Here is a 20,770-nt window from a genome sequence, read left to right as displayed (position 1 = left end):
GGACACATACGCCCACAATGGTAGCAGCGACGAGCCTTGAACCCATTACCTAATGGTTACAGGCAGGCGCGTTAACCACTATCGCGCTCCCGCCGGGATAAATGTTACATTGATTCATTATTTTTAAGCTTTAAGAAAATGATTTTCTATATTTAGCATCGCTGTTTTTGATCAGTCTACAACCCTACACAAAATGAACACAGTTTCACAAACAGAACATCAACAATTGTTTTCATATGCGTTTTTTCTAGGAGTTCACCCGAACGACATGCGACGTAGAATATCCATATTTGGGCATGCGCTGCACGTCAAAAACTTGTCACCTTTAACAGAAGTTCACACCCCGTTTTAACAGCAGCTGATTCGCGTGGTTCTATTAGCCAAAGGCCTATAAAGCTGCTTATCTGAAACTGAAATCATATCAGTTCTGTATACTCGTCTTAGTTACATCATCAACCAAGAAAAACTAACTGTAAGTATTCTGTTACTTCTGCAACCGGGCATGATGTAATTATTCTTTCAACGTCTCATCTGGTATAAAAAAACAGTGTATGGATAAATGAAACGTCGGAAATACACATCACTTTTTCATACCAGATGAGCCATTGAAAGATTATGTCAGTAGTATATAACCACGGGACCCGGGGATAAACGATTTCATTTAATATACATGGCTGTCGGAATCTAACGTAAACTTCTTTCAGCTAGTTCATTATGTCTGATTCCGAAGAAGACCAAACCGCTCTTGTGTGCGATAATGGATCTGGTTTGGTAAAGTCCGGCTTTGCTGGTGATGACGCACCAAGAGCTGTTTTCCCCTCAATCGTTGGTCGGCCCCGTCATCAGGTAAAACGTTGCGTTATTTTAAAAAACACCCACAAAGTTACATACGTGGTAACTTGTAAGATGACACAAGGTGTATGAAACAGAACAACCGTGTTATAACGACTGTCGTTTTCCGGCCATGCGAGAGTAAAACAAGTAACATTTATTTATTAAATCTACAAACCAAAAAAACAATTCGAAAATGCTTCGTTTCAGGGTGTCATGGTCGGTATGGGACAAAAAGACAGCTACGTTGGTGACGAAGCACAAAGCAAGCGAGGTATCTTAACCCTGAAATATCCAATCGAGCACGGTATCATCACCAACTGGGACGACATGGAAAAAATTTGGCATCACACTTTCTACAACGAGCTCCGTGTTGCTCCCGAAGAACATCCGACTCTTCTAACCGAAGCCCCACTTAACCCAAAGGCTAACCGAGAAAAGATGACCCAGATCATGTTTGAAACCTTTAACGTACCTGCTATGTATGTCGCCATCCAAGCTGTGCTCTCCCTCTACGCATCTGGTAGAACTACAGGTATATATATATATGTGTGTATTAGTCGTATATATAACTTTTCTGCTATCATTGTGGGCGCATGTGTTCTTGGCAAGACACTTAACGGCAATTGCTCTAACTCCGTGGTTACTAATGGGTTGTCGAAATTGTAAGCCATAAAACACTCAGAAAGTTACATACACATACATGGTAACTCCTAAGCTAGCACGAGTTGTATTTAACAGTACACCCGTGTTATAACAACTGTCGTTTCCCGCCACCCGTGCGAAATCAAATTGTGAACGTCGTGGCCAGCAAGACACTAGGAAAAAAGCTATATACTCGTTGCTTTAACTCAATAACCCAGTGGTCCGTAATGGTTTGTCAGTCACACAAAAAGGCAGAGAAAAACCACCTTCCTACAGTTACATACGCCTAATGAAATTTTCAATCAAATTTCTATTTAGGAATTGTTATGGATTCTGGTGATGGCGTTTCCCACAACGTTCCGATCTATGAGGGTTACGCACTTCCTCACGCAATCGCAAGGTTGGATTTAGCTGGCCGAGATTTGACCGACTACCTCATGAAGATTCTTACAGAAAGAGGATACTCATTTGTCACTACAGGTATAGAGTTGTACATTTTAGGCGAATATAGTTGCTTGGTATAACAATTTTCCGGGGCTATGGCATAGTGCTTAAGAGTTTGTCTCAAAGGTTCAAGGCTTAATTCTGCTAGCAATGTTGGCGTAGACACTTGATGGTAATTTCGCCACCCCAGTGGTGCCTTATGGGTTGTCTTAATTGTTAGATATGTAAAATTAAAAAATCACTCATAAAATCACATACGTAGTAACTTATAAGCGGACACTATATAGGTCTCTAAAACATAACGTGTTATATAATATAACGATTGTCATTGCCTCACAAAGAAATTAAGTGTAAGTTCAATTTAATCCATACCAAATTTGAACAACAGCTGAACGAGAAATCGTTCGAGACATCAAAGAAAAACTTTGCTATGTCGCTCTTGACTTTGAGCAAGAGATGGCGACCGCTGCGTCGTCAACTTCCTTGGAAAAAAGCTACGAACTTCCCGATGGTCAAGTTATCACTATTGGAAACGAACGATTCCGATGCCCGGAGACTCTTTTCCAACCATCGTTTATCGGTAAGATCTTCAGTAATCATTTAAATATAGTACCGTAGGGTAAGATAGAATACCGGTAGCACAAAACGTCCCATATATTCCGATTTTGATTTTGTTTTTAACAATTAACAACGCTTTTTGGAGTCTACGGTTATATAAATCTGTAAATATTCTTTGTTTACTACCAAGTTGGTCGAGAAAGAGGGGTGAAAACATGTTCCATCTTTCCCGTCCTATGAAAATATTGATCAAAATTCTCATCACAGGTATGGAATCTGCTGGTATCCATGAGACAACCTACAACTCCATCATGAAGTGCGACATTGACATCCGAAAGGATCTTTACGCCAACAACGTCCTCTCCGGAGGTACAACCATGTACCCTGGTATCGCTGACCGAATGCAGAAGGAGATCACTGCTCTCGCTCCCAGCACCATGAAGATCAAGATCATTGCTCCTCCAGAGAGGAAATACTCCGTCTGGATCGGAGGATCCATCCTCGCTTCTCTCTCCACCTTCCAACAGATGTGGATCACCAAGCAAGAATACGACGAAGCCGGCCCATCTATTGTCCACCGAAAATGTTTTTAATTTATAAACGAATAAATTTTTGCTCAACCACAAAATTCGACTAAGTTCCTTGCTTTATACCTAGCTAGGACGGTTTCGACTGAAAAGAAGAACGAAAATTAAGCAGAAATGCGATACGTACCTGGTTTTAAGCTCTGTATTCTCTTGTCTGTCGATTTTATACAAATTCCTGATATCTATACACTGCATTTAAAAAGTATGCTTGTTTAAAGAAAAAAAAAACATTACCAGAGTTTTATATTTCAGTTCAAATCGATGGTGTCAATACCAAAAGTAGATGAGACTTTTACGCCTATATGGAATGGTCCAGAGTCGTATAAACACCGAGTAGTCCAACTGCCGTCTATGTGTGTCCAAAATAGAGCAAAAGTGGTGACTGTTGACAATGGGTTTAAACGAACTTGTTAAGTTTTGTTTGTGTTTTCCTTTTGTGGGAAGGTGTAAAACAGCTTCTATTTACCTTACCAAACATCTTTTAAAAAAAATGTATAAATTTAGCCGCATTAAATGACTAAAATGTCGCAAATCAACCGCTTCTAATTCTAATTTTTGACTTTTTTTGACACAGAAAACAAATAACACATGTTTTTTACATTTTTCAACCTTTAAATTTGTTTTTAGGCCCAAGTTTTTCTGTAATTTACCGAAAAACATACATTTTCCCTATACCTACTGTGTTATTTTGGAACCAAATTGCCGTTCAATTTGTGTTTTACGTAACAATGGGTTGGACTACTCTGTATTTCTATGGCTCTGGAATGGTCTCGCTAATTGGGCACAATAAACGGTCGTTCCATACTGTGCACAACAATTATCTTGGTACAGCTCAGGCAAGAATGTAAATGTAACTTTGAGGTGAAAAGTTCACGTTTATTAGTTGATAATTTAAAATTATATTATGCAGGGCAGTAATGTGAGAAACAGCACCGTTTATAGGGTTTTTGGTGTGTTTTTGCCTTTATTTCATTAGGTTTTTAATCATTCGCATTATATAACGTCTTAACGACTGTCGTTTATACTTTGATGTCATTTTTCTTTTTTGATTTCTTGTACCACTCTAATTTATGTTAGTTTAACTGAACAGGCAATGAAAATATAAAAATTTAATATTTGACACTAGTGAAGAATCCTCTAATACGTTTCATATTAAGGTGGTGGAAAGTGTTAGAGCTTGTTATTTAGGGCTTTTTAGTTATGGCTGAGGCCGTGAGTGTGAGTGGTTATTAGGGGGTTAGTTGAAAGTAGTCAGATTTATTGGTCAAATAACAAAGGCGTAAGATTTGTTACTACCATTATTTATTTAGCCATATCAAATAACCTTTTTATTTCTATCTTAGATTTGTTTTGTTTGTTTGCGACCACCATGTCGCAGTGTCTGCACACAACTGATGGTTTTATTAAAAGCACGTTTGGTCCTCGTGTAGCCGTGTTATGCAGCCAAGATGCCGAGATCATCAGCAAGAGAAACAATTTGTCTTTTGCCGAGCTTATTCGACCATTCTGCTCAATCAACAACGAAATTCACGTACGTGATCCCATGAATCAAGTTTTCACAATTCATGATTTAAGAATCACAGTTTGTGATGTACGCAGTAGTCAACCGGATGAAAACATGGTAAAACAAATGTTATCTGATGCCATAACGGACGCAACAGCAGAAGCTGAAAGCTCCCAAACTATGAACATACAATGTAACAACTATTCAATCTCTATTAATGTGGCTTGTCCATGGTTTGATGCATACAGGGAAATGTTAATGTCGACTGCTCCACCAATGCAGCATGAGTTTATCAGCTACTGCACCTCATGCTTGCTGGTTGTTTCTTCTTTACACCCAAACCCTATTGAGGAATTTGCGAACCTTAGCAAACATCAAAACCATTTGCAACATAATGCTAAGGGTGAGACAAACTTAAGATGGATGACACCAAACACCTTAAAATATTACGTCTTACTCCATGATGTCTCTCAAGCCGATGAGCAAAAAGCGAAAAAGGTTCTGGCAGATTTGCAATCTATGTACGGGAACAACGCTTGTTATTTGCTGAAAATAAACTCAAAGGTGTCTACTGATTATCAGAATATACCAGATCCTTGGAGCAGGTTTTTAAACCGGAAATCAAAACAGAATCCGTCATCTAATGGAATTGATATTGGGCCAAACCTATCACCACCAAACGACTTGAACATTGAAACATCAACAGTAGTGCACCCCGATGACCAAAAATGGATGAAAGATTTGAAACACACAGTTCCAACACAGGAAAGTGGGTATGGCTGTTGCTTAACATTAGCAGATCATGATAATTTGAGGAATTTCTTGTTCGACTTTGCATCACATGGCCTCATTCCACATATGGAGAAAACTATTCGAAACTTTAGTGAACAAATAGCATCAAGGAAAGGCATTCATAGATCTTTGTTTCGTGCAACAAAAACTTTTTTTGGTGGTGGAAAGACGGTAAGTGCTCCTGCTTTAAAGAGTTATGGCATGGGAAGTTCTGAATCGCCAGAGCTCCAAGTCAGAAAGATTGCCGACCTTTATTTCTTATGCCAGATGTATGAGAATGCTTACCAACACTATCATGCTGCTAAGAAAGACTTCTCTAATGACCAGGCTTGGTTACATGCAGCAGGTGCTTCAGAAATGGCTGCTCTTTCTAATTTCATGCAGACTAGGTCTCAAAGAGCCTACCCAAGCCATTATGTGGAATCAGCAATTGATACTTACTCTGTCACATGCAGCAACGATTATTTATCTCTTCGTTGCGCTCTGGTCAGTTTAGAATGTCTCCGGCAACGGGGAATGTATTCTGAAGCCGCCTCTCAACTTCTTAAGTTAGTAAATGAGGCAGATGATCTTAAGAGTGCTATTTTACTCGAACAAATTGCTCAGTGCTTCCTTAGAACACAAAGGCCTCTTGTCCGAAAGTTTGCGTTTCATATTGTTTTAGCTGGCCACAGGTATGGTAAAGCTCTACAGAGGCAATGTGCATTGTTGTGTTATAACTCAGCCTTGCAAGTCTATAGAGGAAGTGGTTGGAGACTGGCAGAAGATCATATCAACTTTACAATTGGGCGGCAGTCGTTTAACCTCCAGCAGTTAGACATTGCTTCTTATTCATTTGAACATCTTGTTAAAGATTCGCAACAACACCCATCCCAGCAAGCATTTTTCATGAACGAATACTTGCATGTGTCGAGCAGATATAAAAACACAACAAATGCTATTATAGAGCATGTGTTACCGAAACTTCACCTTGAACAAACTGTGGCGCGTGATTCACCATGCACAGTGGAAAAAAATAAGCAGTTTGAGTTTCTGGAATCTTCTGTAAAAACAGTTGCTAAATCTGCAAGTACTCAGTTTAGTGAACAAGATGGGAAATTTGAGTGTGTGGTGCATGAGACTGTGTGGGTTGATATCTGCATGGAAAACCCACTGAAAATTGCTCTCTCTATCACAGATGCATCTCTATCTGTTGAGTTTGAGCCAATTGAATCTTTACCAGAAGCTGACATTGGCTGGTCAGCTGTGCCGTTGGAAGAAGTGATTTTACCAAAGCAGTCGCAAAAAATTGTTTCCTTCCCTATTAAAACCTACTGTACTGGCACCATAAGTGTTGTAGGGATTGAATATAAACTTGGCATTGCTGAAATTAGTGGCGTTCCGCAAACTAATGTGTCAAGTGCAGAGTTAGAAGGTCGGCAACTGTTTTTCCCGCAAAAGCAGAATTTACAAATAAAAGTCTGCGCTCCAATGCCCAAGTTGGAAATGATTTTCGAGGAATTTCCAACAAAATTACTCAACGGTGAAATCAAGTCGACAAAACTCACTTTGAAAAATGTGGGTCAAACCAACATGCAAAATGTAAAAGTGGCGTGTGATCCTTCAGTCAAGTGCCTGTTTACCAATCATAATACGGATTTCCAATCTTGCAAAAAGCACTTTCTTTTACATGAGCAACATCCCACACAAGGTGTAGCTTTTGTGCAAAGTATAATTGAAAGGCAACTTGAAGCAGGTGAACAGATCGAGCTAACAGCATGGTTTCAAGGCACCCTCCAAAGTGGAGAACAAACTGTTAACTTACTTTTTTACTACGAGCCAACGAAAGCAGACTCAGACATGTTGTACAGAGTGATAAAATACTCTAACCAGATTTCTACCACACCTTCTATAGATGTCAACACTGTAGTTTTGTGGGATAATAGTCAATCAAACGCGCTGGTTTCTGTTAATTCTAGCAATTTATCCAAAGAAAATTCAACTGATTTCACCTTTAAGTGCGTTATGTCTGGTTCGGATAAATGGTGCCTTAAACAAGTCACTAAAACTATACCACTTCTCAAATTTCAGCAATCTGTCAAGCTTTACTTCCAAGCAGTTGATAATTCCTTTACACCGCCATCTACAGAAAGTGAAAAAAGCGAGATTCATTTTACAGACCAAAAAGTTATGGATGTCCAAAGCCCAGTTCAAGCTTCTTGGACTTTAGTGTCAAAAGAGCAAGAAATTTTACAGCACAAAGAAAACAATAAACTGACAGTAGCACTGGAGTGGAGTGTTCAAAATACAAACCAAACCTGTACTGGGCAACATTACATTGATATGTCCGAGCTCACTACCGATGCCACCTCTGCAGCAAGAATCGGACTTTCAGAAAACTCTGACTTGATTTTAGAAAACAATGAATCACTTGCAGCTTTACATAAGCTGGTGAGGTGGGATCTTGAATTCAAAGCAATTCAAACGCATGATTTTTCTAAGTCTTTCTTGTGCTATCTTCCAGTTACAATTCAAATCCAAAACCTTTATAATTGTGACCTTTCTGTAACAGTTGACGGTTTAAACTCAAATCAATCGCAATCCACCACGGGCCCTATATTTTTATGGGTGGGCAAAGCTTTATCTCAGTTTACATTAAGCCCTAAATCTGCCCTCACGATTTCCATGACGGCATGTTTCCCAGTTTCTGGCATTTTTAACTTAAATACCTTTAGCGTATGGGCTGTCCCTGTTCACCTTGGTAACAGCAACCCTATGTTCCCACAAAATTGTCAGTATCCTTGTTACGCCACAATTCAAGATAAAAACAGTTCTTCTTAAAAATTTGCTAAATTAACAACTTTATAATTTGAAGCCATTTCTTTAAAAAAAATTATTTTTTGGCAAAGTGATTTTTTTTAGAAACTGTACGTTTCGAAACTTTATAGATATTTCCAAAAGCGTCTTAACACATAGTAGGGGCTTGTGAATACAGATTGTGCAATGCTTTATGGTTTTAATTTTTATATTTGTGCAAATTTATCAACTTATATTCAAACATTGTTTTTTTTGCGTTGAATCTACTTTAAATTTAAAATTTTTCATGTGTTTTTTTGGTACTTGATTTGTTGTCAAATCCAAATACTTAATGCAAATTCCTAATGTTTGCTAAATATATCGTGATCGTTAAAATTTACTGCTCATGGAAAATCAAGTTTGTATTTTATATATAGAATTTCAAAACGGAATAATCTTTTTAAAACAAGATGGATCCTATTAATTAAAGGAGAAAATGCTGTAAATGGCATAAACTGCAAAAGTTGTTAAAAATGTGCACAGATAAAAACTACTTCAGTAAAAGTGTTAAATAAGAGGTGACTGCTAAACCCACTTTTTGGTTTTGCAAACTTAAACTGGTTAACTGCAGGACAGTTTATACACTAATATGTTTCTTATCCTTTTGTAGTAGGTTAACAAGAGTCGGTATAAAACACTCACACCCCCACGCGTGTTCTATCAGCTAAGATACCTATAGGGCTAACAATTTGGTCACTGCAAAAGACACAGCATTTTTTGTTGGTTTGGATTTTTTAATTGTTCCTTAAGAAAAAAGTTGTATGTACAGAATAATTATTTAATTTCTTTATTAAAGTAGAGAGCATTACAAAGGTACAAAAGGGTTATGGCACAAACGCACAATAAACTGTGTTGTATGATCGTTAATATTGACTTAAATTAAACAAAAGTCATGATTATGTTGTCACAATGTAAAAGTAATTGCCACTGTATATGTATGGTAGTTGTCATGTCATGAACATCTAACTTGAAGACCAGGAACAAATGTACATAGTATTGTAAAAATATACTGCACAATTAAAGTAGGGTTGAAAAATAACATACAGTACAATTAAAATTAAACAATCGATTAGAATGTTCCTTCATCATAATATACAGGTGAGGATGGTTCTGTTGGATGTTGGTTTGCTAATGACATGGCAAGGGCAGCACGATTGTCATGGTTACTCGATGAGGTCTGAAATATAATTGTAGGGTCCAATGGTCACGGATGTTGTCTAAATTGTTAGCCATACAGTAAAGGAAAACAAAATTATTTACAAATTTGCATTTATGGTAACTCCCTAAGTGGAAATGACAGCACACATACAAAATACAGTACAAAATGTTTTTACTATTTACACACTTATGTACCACTATGTATATCACACAAAACACCAGTTAAATTCTGGCAAAAAAGTTTTTTTACAGGTTAATTACAAAGCTTTACAGGGTAATACTTCTGCTTTAGGTGGTACAGCTTATCAATTATTAATGTTATAATTTTATGTTAATCCCAATAACTTTATAAAAGACTAACCGATGGACTATTATTTCTTTGAGGGTTCGAGAAACTGCTTGATCTGATTTGATCTTCAGGACTTTGTCTTGCACTTCCAAAAACATCTGTAATATATTTTTGTGTAAACATAAATGAATGACCACCCTTTATTCCAGTGTGGCAGGCAAGAATAGTTCTTATACCAAAAGTGTGCAAATTTACACACCTCATGCCAGCATTTTACCACTTATGTAACCTTGTGTGTGATTGGGATTATAACCTATTAGTGAACACTAGGTTGAAGCAATGTCCGTTACAAACACTGCAATGGTAGCAGCATTAAGAACTAAACCATATTCAAAACTACAAAAGTTTTTATACAGCTTGATTAGATTTGTTTTACCACCAGCATTATGTTCCATATACAGAGTAGCAGGTCGTTTTGCTTGGTTTACAAGAGCTTTATGTAAAAGAGGGTCTTTATGTTCTCGTTTACGAACTTTGCCTGGTGATCCATCGCTAATTTTCTAAAAAAGTGTAAAAGGAGTTAAAAATGTAATGTCCTTACCCAATGTCATTTAAAATAAATAGGTTTGAGACAAAGAAATACCAATTGAATGTAACTTGCTTTATTCACGCGTGACCAGAAAACAACAGTCATAACACGGATGGGTGTTCAGTTTCATACATATAGTGCCAGCTTACTGGTTACCAACTTTGTGGGTTACTGCTAAGTGTCGTGCCCAAGGACATATACGCCCACAACGGTAGCAGAAACTAGCCTTGAACCTAAAACCTTTGGGCTAGAGGCAGGCCCCCTTATAAATGTGCAACGGTGCGGTTTAAAGCTGCTTACCAGATGACTTGCGTCAAGATGTTGGGGATCCACGTATGTTAGAATGTCAGATTCACGCTGAAACTCGCGCGATATTGAGTTATGCCGGGACGGTGGTGCTGAGGTTGAATTTGAGTGAATGGAATCTCTATGTCGTTTCAGCAGTGGGACAACATGCTAAAATAAATTGAAAATTTTTTATTTTTGTAGCTATGTTTATGTATATGTTTGGTATGAAATCTAAATAATTGTCACTTATTTTACCTCACATGGCAGGGTAACCCCAGCAGTTATAACAATACAGGTTCTAAATATTAATCAAAATCAATGATAATGTTTAAGAGGCTCATCTGGTAAAAACATACTCTACTTCTGACGTTTCATCCCATTCAGCCAGATTTTAACAGAAATAAAAGGCAGAAGTAACAGTAGATAAGAAAGTAAAATATTTATTTATTTACCTGCCCACCAGAAGATTGTCCATGATTGGTTGAAACATCGCGTAACCACTGCAGCAATAATGCTTTGTCTTGTCCTTCCAATGCTATTTGTTCACGTAGAGCTTTAGCGAACTTACGATATCCAATTGATCGGCTTCGTACTAACACAACTGCAGTGCTATAATAGGAGTGACATTTATTAAAACTTTAAAACTTTTAAGTTTAGCAAGGTTTTTTAATGTAACTTGCTTTATCCACGCGCGGCCTGAAAACAACAGTTGTATAAAATGAGTGCCATTTATTAAATGTTGGCAAAAAACTTTTTGCCTTAATGTTTAAGCACTTTCTATGATGGGAATGATGTAGCACTGTTATAACATATATTATCGGTTTTTTTTTTACAAACCTGATATATTCTGTATATTCATGTACCTTATGATCATAAGCAAGGTATAATAGGAGTGGGAGGCCTTTTTAAACATAAAACACGCATAGTGCCCTCTAATACCAGTCAATTTATAATATGGACTCTTACACATATATTCATACACCTCATGCTCACTTTTAACATACATTTTTTTATTATTATAAACTAAAAACTTACGAAAGTACGACCACGATAGAATATAGGAACCAAACACTGGATATAACGTTCATAATGACAGCAAACCAATAACTTGATTCATCCGACGCGAGTCGCTGAAACTCGATAATAATCGCGTCATAACTTCTGTTCAAACCACGGTATGGTCCACAATCATATGATGGTGTTTCGCTGTGAAAGATTTTGAAATTAAACAATAGGCATTTTTGGGCGCACAGATTAGTACAGTGTTTGGGTATCTCTTTAAAATTAAATTTTGTAAGAAAACATGTGTTGAATCATTTTTGAATCATAAATAGCTTGATAACTTTTAAGCAGATGTGAGGTGTATGAAACAGAACACTTGTTTTAAAGACCGCCAATGCCCCATCACATGAGCATAAACTAGTTAACTTATTCAAACTAATTCAAATTTGCAAGGGGTTAAAACTATCATATAAATATAAACTCACAGAAACACCACTACACATAGGAATGCGGCACACAGCAAGAAACTTAAAAGTAAAAACGCGTTGAACAACGTTTGACTTTGAGCCGCCCTCCAACGCTGAGTTGACATCCGACAATTTTGCATCACACTAACCTGTGTGATGTCATAATGTTAGTTTTGGTTAGATCACAAGGAAAATAAATGTATGTGAATGAATGTAAATGATTTATTCTCGTGTAGTAGGGCAATGATAGTTTTTATAACAAGAGTGTCCTGTTTCATACACTTCATGCCAGGTTAGGATTTTTTTGTGGGGAAATATATTTTTAATGATTTTTGACGACTTGGACACCCTGTAAGTGATTAAGTGTTTTGCCCAAATACACATACATGGTACACACATAAGAGTGACAGCATTGAAACTTCAGTTACTATTCGGGTTAAATGATCAATCACAGCAAGATTTAATGAATCAAATTTTGCACTACATATAAATTTTTACCTTTTTGATATAAAACACGAGAAAATATTTCACTATAATAATGAGAGATAGAAGTGGGCTGAAGTAAATGCCAATCCTGTTAAAATATGTTATTGTTTAAAAAAGTCAAGTCTTAGTTTTGTCAATTTTGTGAGACAACATTTTTAGTTTGGAGTACAGGAGTAGTATTTATTACGTCTTGTTATTCAACGAAAAATCAAAATTTGTATATTGATAAAAATGCACATTTGATGCATCTCTATTCATTTACAAATTTACAAATTAGTTTCTTTGTATGTCCTTTACCATTTATGCCGGAGGCTGCGGTTAGCCTCTCTGTATTAAAATTATTATTAAAAATATTTGTAAAATCCTGTTTTATTCTATACGAGTGATGTCCAATCGCAAATTACAACTACTGACCTTGGATTTAGGCCAGAATCTGCCATTACCTTTGCCTTGCTGTGTTACAAATGAAACAAGTTCAAAAAAGTCATTTAAACTTACCAGCATAATGTTTGACCATATATCAAATCCATCACATTGTTAACAATTGAAAATTCAGCCAGTTTCAAACTAGGAATGCATTTTGTTAATAATCTGCAATGGTTAATATTGTTATACTGATATTAGTTCTAATCTACATGATTTTTAATAAAGTAGAGCTAGAAAAAAAATAACTAAAAAAAATTCTAGTTTTTAGTCAAAACTATCCAGAAAACAGAATATAATTATTTCTAAGCAGTAAACTAAAAAACCATAATATTATTGTAATGTTATAGAACAATTCCTTACTTTCTTATAAATTCGGCGCAAAATGTTGCAAATATTATTGTGAATAGAAAGTCAATTATTACAAGTCGATAAATCTCCTGACCAAGATCTGTTTCCCAACATGAAGCCTAAACAAAGTTCCAATTTTAAGACTGATTATTTTTACCAATTTTAACACTAAATAATTTACTTAGTGTGGCAAACATATGATAAACATAAAATCAATATCATTCAATGGTATGATAAAAACATTACCCTCAAAAAATTATAATAATGTGGATGGGGTGTAAGATGTCACTATGCATAAAAATAAATGTTTTCCAACAGAATACTTTACTATTAGGTGAAATCTCCTTGAGGTTTTAACTTACCGTTTGATTTGTATGAGTTGATTTCAAATTTCCATCCGTCCAAAACGCACAAATAACAGCAAGCATGCCAAGTTTTAAAAGAAAATTTCTAAAAATTATTATTTTTTTTATTAGAGAATTATTTTTTAAGTATTTTGGGGACATGAACCAAATGTGGCCTAAATTCCAGGTCTAGGACAATACCCTACCCTGCAACATAATAACCCGCTGCAACATAATATTGAACAGATGGAGGAACTCCTAAGCAAAAAAGGTGTTTAAACTAAAGTCTAACTTTAAAAAACATTTTATTTGATATAAGTGCAGTCCCTCAGCCGGGCAGGCTGCGGGTCCTCGAATTTAGCCCAAGATTAGACAATTACCCCAACTTTAAAAAATATGTAATATTTTACCCCAACTTAAAAAAAATTTATACTTCACCTAAAAACTGCTATGTACATCTCGTGCCTTGGATATTTATAATCTTCCCAATGTGTCATGAGGTTGATAAATATCGGCATCACAAGATTGATGGCTGATATGATCAGGGCTAAACTTATTTGCTGTAAAACCACAATTCCTTCCAGTGAATCCTAAAAAATAAGAAATTTAAACAATACAAAAAATTATGAGTTAATTTGAATTAAAATATAGTAGGGTGCGGTAAGACGGTACATGTTTTTTATTTCTGTTCCATTTGGTTGTAAGCGAAGTATATTTACAGAATTTTATAAGTGTATCCTTAAAACTCTACAAAATATAAATTATTTAAAATACAAGCAGAAAATATCCTATGTTACCCCAAATCCAAAATGAAACAAAACATTTTTTTAGTCTAAATAATCAAAAAATGCATCTGAACTAACAAATTTTAAGTTAAAAATTTAAAAAAAGCTATTTAAAAATACACAAAACAATGTATTCTACCTTGATCTTATTAAGCAGCTCTTTGTTGACAAAATAAACTAAAGCCATACAACCACCAGTGATACCAAGGTATAACATCCATGTTACGAGACGGTAAAGAAAAACTTTACATTTTTTTGCAGAAGATCTAGATTCCTTGTGTCGCCTTTTCTCGGCCAATATTTCCTGGGTAAATATAAAAGCTTATTTATATTGTGTAGGAAGGAATTTAAAATGACACATGATGCACAACATTGACACATGGTGCACAACATTGACACATGGTGCACAACATTGACACATGGTGCACAACATTAACACATGGTGCACAACATTGACACATGGTGCACAACATTAACACATGGTGCACAACATTGACACATGGTGCACAACATTGACACATGGTGCACAACATTGACACATGATGCACAACATTGACACATGGTGCACAACATTGACACATGATGCACAATATTGACACATGGTGCACAACATTGACACATGATGCACAATATTGGCATGATTTTAGTTAATACCATTAAGCAAAATTTGCTTCAACAAAGATAGTTAAAATTTTGTTATAACAGTTTTTTCATAAACATTAAAACAATATTTGCTATAAAAAACTAAACTTTCATACCTGGTAACTAACAAGCAACTGCAAGCAGGCATAAGGTATACAACACACAGTGCACAACTAAACACTTTTAAGTTATGATTCATAATCCACTAAGATAAACAAACCGTAAAAAAATTTTAAAGAAAAAAAACATTTTTCAGATAAAACCTAAAATCTATAGATATTTAAGCTGTTTTGTTTGTTCAACCTACCCACCTTTAACTCTGTACTAATCATTGTATGTTGCAACTTAGAGGCATCGTCTGATGTAATTCCAAAATCCCAAGCACAAAATACTTTGCTGATAAAATCACTTTCATCTTCCTTGGCTTCAATGTAATTTTTTCGAAACGATGTAGCTGTTCTAGAATACAAGATGAAAAACAAACAAATAATTACATTCATACAAACATTTCTTCCCGACCATTTTCGTTTTTACCTTTTTTAATATGTTCATTACAGAAATTTTACTCCTATTTAAAGGAAAAAAGCATTCAGCAATATAACTTATAAGATTTAGCAGCCAGACTTTTATTTTTCTATTTTATTCAGGTAGTTTTTACCCGCAGTGTGTGTATAACGACTATCATTTTGTTGATAAATTCGTTTTCTTCATTACTGTACTCAAAGTGATAAATAAAAAATGATATGTTTTATGAACACCAGACCAAATCAGGGCCACAGTAACAACTAAACTTACGATTTAACCAGCCATAGTAGACACAGCAGAAAATAGCCAGCAGTAGCTAGTAGATAGGCAAGTGGCATCTTATACACAGATCCAGGTATTGTTTGAATTGTTCCATTTGTATAATAACCATAATACATGATGGTCTCAGTAAACCAGTTCTGTAAAGTATGAGTGGGTTAGATCCTTTAATAACATTAAAAGAAAACAAAAATGCTCAAAAAAAAAATGTAACAACAGTAAAATATTCTGCTGTTGCTGCCTGGCAGAATATATAGAAATATTTTATAAACATCACTGTTTTTTGGCATATAATTTTTAAGTTAACTTATCAAACAAAATTTTAATTGCGATGGAATGAGACTGTGAATGTTACGACAGTGTTTATTTTAAATGAAAAAATGTCTTATCTTCTCAAACTGTAGATATTTGAGTATTTGAATAAACTTATAACTTACTGCTCCAGTGATCAGTTCCTCCCCCGTAAACTTTACCTCCGGATGATTCCTCGCTGGAGGATCCAGGAGCTGCGGGATCGAGATGAACGAGAAGCTGAGGATAAAGGAGGGAATGGAGAGGAGGAAGAGCCCTCGGAGGAAAGTGAAGTAAGAGTGAACTCCTGGAAACAAAGGGGATTAAATTATTTTGTTTCAGATTTTAATCATTCATTAACAATGTTTTTAACACAGGACCCCCTTAAATTATATGGCTTTATTATTTTTTTTAAAATTATATGGTTGCAAAAGGTATATGGTTTTTTACCAAAACATTAATGTTAAATCAAGGCTTTTCAAACTGGGGGTCACGTAACAAACTAACTTCAGGGGCCACCAAAGTATAAAAATTATACACAAAGTACTGCATATATTATTATACTATTAACCTACTAGTAAGGGTTGTGGAAAAATTATACTAGTAAGGATTGTGGAAATTTTTTAAAGATTAAACAGGGTCGCGAACAAAAACTCTAATGCATATAATATTTCTTGTATAACCCATAAAACTGGATTACCCCTATAATGAACCTATAATTTGATCTCTGTTTTTTGGGTCAATTAGCAATGTAATCTTAACGTCTGGTGCTAGTATAACAATATGACTTAACAGAACTCTTTGAAATAGTTATTCAAACATGTTAGCATATTTAAACATACCCACATATTGGAAATATTTGTTTAACACAATACTTTCTAAAGAAATATCAAACTCAAGGCTTTTGTGAGGAAAAAGTAGTTAAATAATAACACTATATCAATATAGTATTGTACACTTAAGGAACCATAAAAGACATTCAGAAAATCAACTTGAAAGTTACACAGTAAGGACAACTTTCCCACTTATTTCATTAAGGTGTTTGAACAAGGCCGCACGTTACCAGCATAAAACGGTTATTCAAGTTACTGATTAATCATGAATGAATGTAACTTATTTGGCCTCCCATGGCGGGAAATGACAGTCATTATAACACGGGAAACCTGTTTTATACACCTCATGCCTGCTTACGAGCTACTATGTATGTAACTTTGTGGATGATTATTTATGGTGCGGATTTTGAGTTTTATGTATGGCTGACGACATATTAGTAACCACTGGGTTGGAGTAACTGTCTTGCTCAAAGAGACATACGGCCACAATCATGATGTGTTTATGTCACCTGAACCAAAATTCCCTTCCACTTGTTTCAGATGGTAGTCCCACAATTTAGCTGAAGCAAACAGTTTTCTTGTATCTTCTTTAAAGTGGCGAAATTTCTACAAAAAAAACTAAAACGTATTAAATTTTAGAACAAATTTAATATCCAACAAAAAAACAAACCTATTTTAGAAAAAAGCCAAAATTATTTGAAAGTAAACGTTTAAATAAATTTTGAACAAGAAACACACAAACTATTTTCAATACATATATGTTAGCTTATAGTAAAATAACTTTGAAAAATAGTTACTAAGATATCAGTTACATTGGTTTAAGTTTAACATGACCGTACATGATAGCTGATAGTAAAATAACTTTGAACAATTGTTAAATAATATATCAGTTACTTTTGTTTATGTTTAACATGACCCTAGTCTTTGTTATCTAAACTTTGAGCCCTTTCATGATTAGTATCAAATTTCAAGGTTAAATTTAGGGTGACAAACAAAGAAAAAGTTTTTGTTACAACAACAAAAGTTTTTTTGTTAAACTTTATTTTGTTACTGAAAGAAAATATCACCATTCACCAACAAGTTTTTGTCACAACACATGCTTGAAGTTTATTTAAAAATTTGTTCAATTATGAATTCCTAATTCGTATATACAAGGAATAAATGTTATGCCTTTGTTATTTTAATCCCGTACATAACAATACCTAATCCGGGTTATGGCAAATAAGTTGTGACGTCATACTCATACATATTCCTGCCTACTCATAAAGCACTTGTTCCAAAGTGCAGTGTTGCCAGATAAAATTTCAAATAATTTTTTTTTCAATATAAAATTAAAACTGTTTGTATTGCCATAAATACATTTCTGCTTAAACACTAAATTTTTTAAACAATTGATTTTTTTACTGTGCATCACTGGATTAGCTGGCTATATTTAGTCACTTCGAGCATTAGAACATGGTGTGACATCATAATAGCATAAGGGAATTTAATACGCAATTACTGCACCTGTTTAAACAAAGTAAACAAAATCATGGGCTGTACTTCGTAATCCATTTTATATCATTTTTTTGAAAATTTTATGACTGTTTGCGAGTTCACAGTATTACAGTCTTAAAATGTTGCACAAAAGATTCTGATATTTTAACTTATCCTAACTTGTTTTTTTACGAATACCTATTTTTCTTTTCAATATTTTAATTTATATAAAGAAACAAAATTATGCATGATTAGGCATGACTGTCTGTGCATAAAGGCTTTTTGCATACTAATCAAACGCATATGCATAGTACAGTATTACATATAAGATTTATAAACTGTTTTAAGATAAAGATTCCACTCTTACCAATGACATATTGTGTCTAAATATCCACCAGCAACCAATTTTATTCTTTTTCTTTGTCTCTCTGTTTGTAAAGGCTTGTCTCCTGCAAAAAGAGATTTACTTAACAGTTTTGGAAATTGGGTACATTTAAGTTAAAGGGCCTTTTGGCCTAAATGATAGTTCCCTTTCATGTCTCTCTTGAAAGAGAATATTTCTAGTAATTTGTAATATACCATGTTTTGAAAATTCTGTAAAAATTTAATCGACTTTGACCATTTATTTCATTTGGAAACATATTTTGTTTTGACATCTGTTTAACTCAAAGAGGGTCTGGTAGAAACTGACTGTGTCTTTGGTGATAGGCCAACTCCATTCCAAAACTCATGGAATGCCTCACAATAAGACCCCAACCTCAACCATACGAATAGAAGCTAGTTTAACTTGATGATGAAATTTTATGCAAAACCTGATTTTTCTTTTAATTTTCATATTCACTGCAATAGCTCGAATTTCTTCGTTGTCGACTTCTGTAAAAATAATAAAAAATTATATTAACAGAAACACTAAAGACTCAAGGATAACAGAAGTCGGCAAAAAATATGTTTATTAAAACTAGTAGGTAAAAGATACAAATGTGCAGATATACAAATGTCAAAAGTATGTGTACACATATATCCTTGCCATATAACCTCACCTATATAAAATACTACAGAATAAAAGTAGCAAAATTCACCTTTATTATCCTCAATAATTTCTTTAAAAATTTCCTCCGCCATTTGCTCATCTCCTCCCCCAACTTCCATGATCCTCCGATGCCTCCGGTTGCTCCCAAACCTCCGGGAGTAGGTACTCCGTGAAAAAGTCCCTGTGTTATAATCCTGCCTCCCTGATGCAACCACGTCTTCAATGAACGCTCCTCTTCTGCGGCCTGGATAATATATATATTTATTTTTTTTTAATAAATTTGTAAGGAATATTGAAAATACTAAAAACCTTTTTCAGGAACTTACAAAAACCACAAGTTTTTTAAAAATTTTTCATATTAAGCTTGATGAAAAATAAAACCAGAAGTTTAATGTAAAATAAATGTCTTTAATAGCTATAAGTTAACTGGGTTTGATTTATATTGGTACCTAGAGTTCTACTAGGCATCTCCATGAGAATATCTTCCAATCCATATGAAGTCTCTTTCACCGTTTTCATTCGCTTTCCAACCAACGTACTTTGCTCATTGTATGGTTGGGATGGTTCTATTGCAGATGTCAAATATTGAACAACAATTTTTGTTTATATAGATTTCTTCAGACTAAACTGTGCAACATATTACTCTGGAAAAGCACACCAAAATACAAATATGCCAATTAGGAAAATATTAGGGGTAATGGGGCAAAGCTGGCCTTAATCCTAGGACCCATGGCGTGCAATGCTACGGGACCTCACCCACATAGATTAGAAATAAAAATGGGTAACTAACACTAATTTCTTGCATGTGTATGTGCAATTGTTAAAAACGAGCAGGCAAAAAAAACAAATATGCAAAGCAATTAATTAATATGTTTTTTAATAGACGTTTTGTCTACTGTTTTAAATAATGCCATACATGACCAATAAAAACATTGTGTGTGCTAAAATGAGTATGAAACAATATATAAATCACCTGTTATTTGTTCTGTATCATAATTAACATGATCCAGCCCAAACATTAATTCTTCTTCTTGTTTTAATGTTTCATCCAAAGAGTGTAAAATATTATCAGAGTCTGACATTATGTGTAAAATAATGGACCTAGCATATCTGTTTATAGTCGTACAGCAATTATTATCGTATTAAAACTATATTAATTATGAGTTAAGTAAAAGCTTATACTTACATATATACATGTAATATGTATACTGCTTTTGGCATGCACTAATAAGTATTCTAAATTTCAGCCATAGAAAGATACATTATCAGTATAAAAAATACTCACAAATTTACATACGTAGTAACTCGTAAGGTAA

General features: G+C 34.7%; 3 protein-coding genes across 4 annotated transcripts; 2 read left to right on the top strand and 1 right to left on the bottom strand.

The window, feature by feature from the left end:
* The first annotated feature begins 349 nt into the window (after window positions 1-349).
* LOC100176797 (actin, muscle-like) lies at window positions 350-3,106 on the top strand. 2 transcript variants are annotated; one of them, XM_002129572.5, is made up of 6 exons: window positions 350-472; window positions 709-846; window positions 1,042-1,366; window positions 1,795-1,956; window positions 2,309-2,500; window positions 2,746-3,106. In XM_002129572.5, the coding sequence occupies exons 2-6, from the start codon at window positions 715-717 to the stop codon at window positions 3,069-3,071; spliced, it is 1,137 nt and encodes a 378-aa protein (XP_002129608.1). In that variant the 5' UTR covers window positions 350-472; window positions 709-714; the 3' UTR covers window positions 3,072-3,106. The 2 variants fall into 2 exon arrangements, with proteins under 2 accessions (XP_002129608.1, XP_009859007.1); XM_009860705.3 differs by having other exon boundaries at window positions 365-472; window positions 705-846.
* Window positions 3,107-4,412: 1,306 nt separating this feature from the next.
* LOC100184621 (trafficking protein particle complex subunit 8-like) lies at window positions 4,413-8,544 on the top strand. The gene has a single exon (XM_002129835.4). It carries the CDS (start codon window positions 4,435-4,437, stop codon window positions 8,179-8,181), a length of 3,747 nt encoding a protein of 1,248 aa, XP_002129871.1. The 5' UTR covers window positions 4,413-4,434; the 3' UTR covers window positions 8,182-8,544.
* A 416-nt stretch (window positions 8,545-8,960) lies between these two features.
* Window positions 8,961-20,590, bottom strand: LOC100183865 (transmembrane channel-like protein 6). The gene is made up of 22 exons (XM_026835270.1): window positions 20,428-20,590; window positions 19,904-20,069; window positions 19,504-19,698; window positions 19,237-19,297; window positions 18,792-18,873; window positions 17,458-17,554; window positions 16,262-16,422; window positions 15,816-15,964; window positions 15,332-15,479; window positions 14,518-14,682; window positions 14,032-14,183; window positions 13,612-13,699; window positions 13,262-13,368; window positions 12,974-13,066; window positions 12,488-12,563; window positions 12,008-12,138; window positions 11,556-11,726; window positions 10,973-11,129; window positions 10,533-10,688; window positions 10,080-10,203; window positions 9,716-9,801; window positions 8,961-9,373 (listed from the first exon to the last, which is right to left on the bottom strand). Exons 2-22 carry the CDS (start codon window positions 19,971-19,973, stop codon window positions 9,266-9,268), a joined length of 2,577 nt encoding a protein of 858 aa, XP_026691071.1. The 5' UTR covers window positions 19,974-20,069; window positions 20,428-20,590; the 3' UTR covers window positions 8,961-9,265.
* Window positions 20,591-20,770: the final 180 nt, after the last annotated feature.

Source organism: Ciona intestinalis, chromosome 7, assembly GCF_000224145.3.
Source record: "Ciona intestinalis chromosome 7, KH, whole genome shotgun sequence".
NCBI lineage: Eukaryota > Metazoa > Chordata > Ascidiacea > Phlebobranchia > Cionidae > Ciona > Ciona intestinalis.
The sequence above is the reverse complement of the archived record's forward strand: the minus strand, read 5'-3'. Positions and strand labels throughout refer to the sequence as shown.

Coding starts and splice junctions, on each gene's coding strand:
- LOC100184621 (XM_002129835.4), top strand. CDS start 4,435: ATGTCGCAGTGTCTGCACACAACTGATGGTTTTATTAAAAGCACGTTT.
- LOC100183865 (XM_026835270.1), bottom strand. CDS start 19,973: ATGAAAACGGTGAAAGAGACTTCATATGGATTGGAAGATATTCTCATG. Junction 19,699..19,903: donor GATGCCTAGTAGAACTCTAG/GTACCAATATAA, acceptor TATATTATCCAG/GCCGCAGAAGAGGAGCGTTC. Junction 13,067..13,261: donor TGCGCCGAATTTATAAGAAA/GTAAGGAATTGT, acceptor TAACCATTGCAG/ATTATTAACAAAATGCATTC.
- LOC100176797 (XM_002129572.5), top strand. CDS start 715: ATGTCTGATTCCGAAGAAGACCAAACCGCTCTTGTGTGCGATAATGGA. Junction 1,957..2,308: donor ATACTCATTTGTCACTACAG/GTATAGAGTTGT, acceptor TTTGAACAACAG/CTGAACGAGAAATCGTTCGA. Junction 2,501..2,745: donor TTTCCAACCATCGTTTATCG/GTAAGATCTTCA, acceptor TTCTCATCACAG/GTATGGAATCTGCTGGTATC.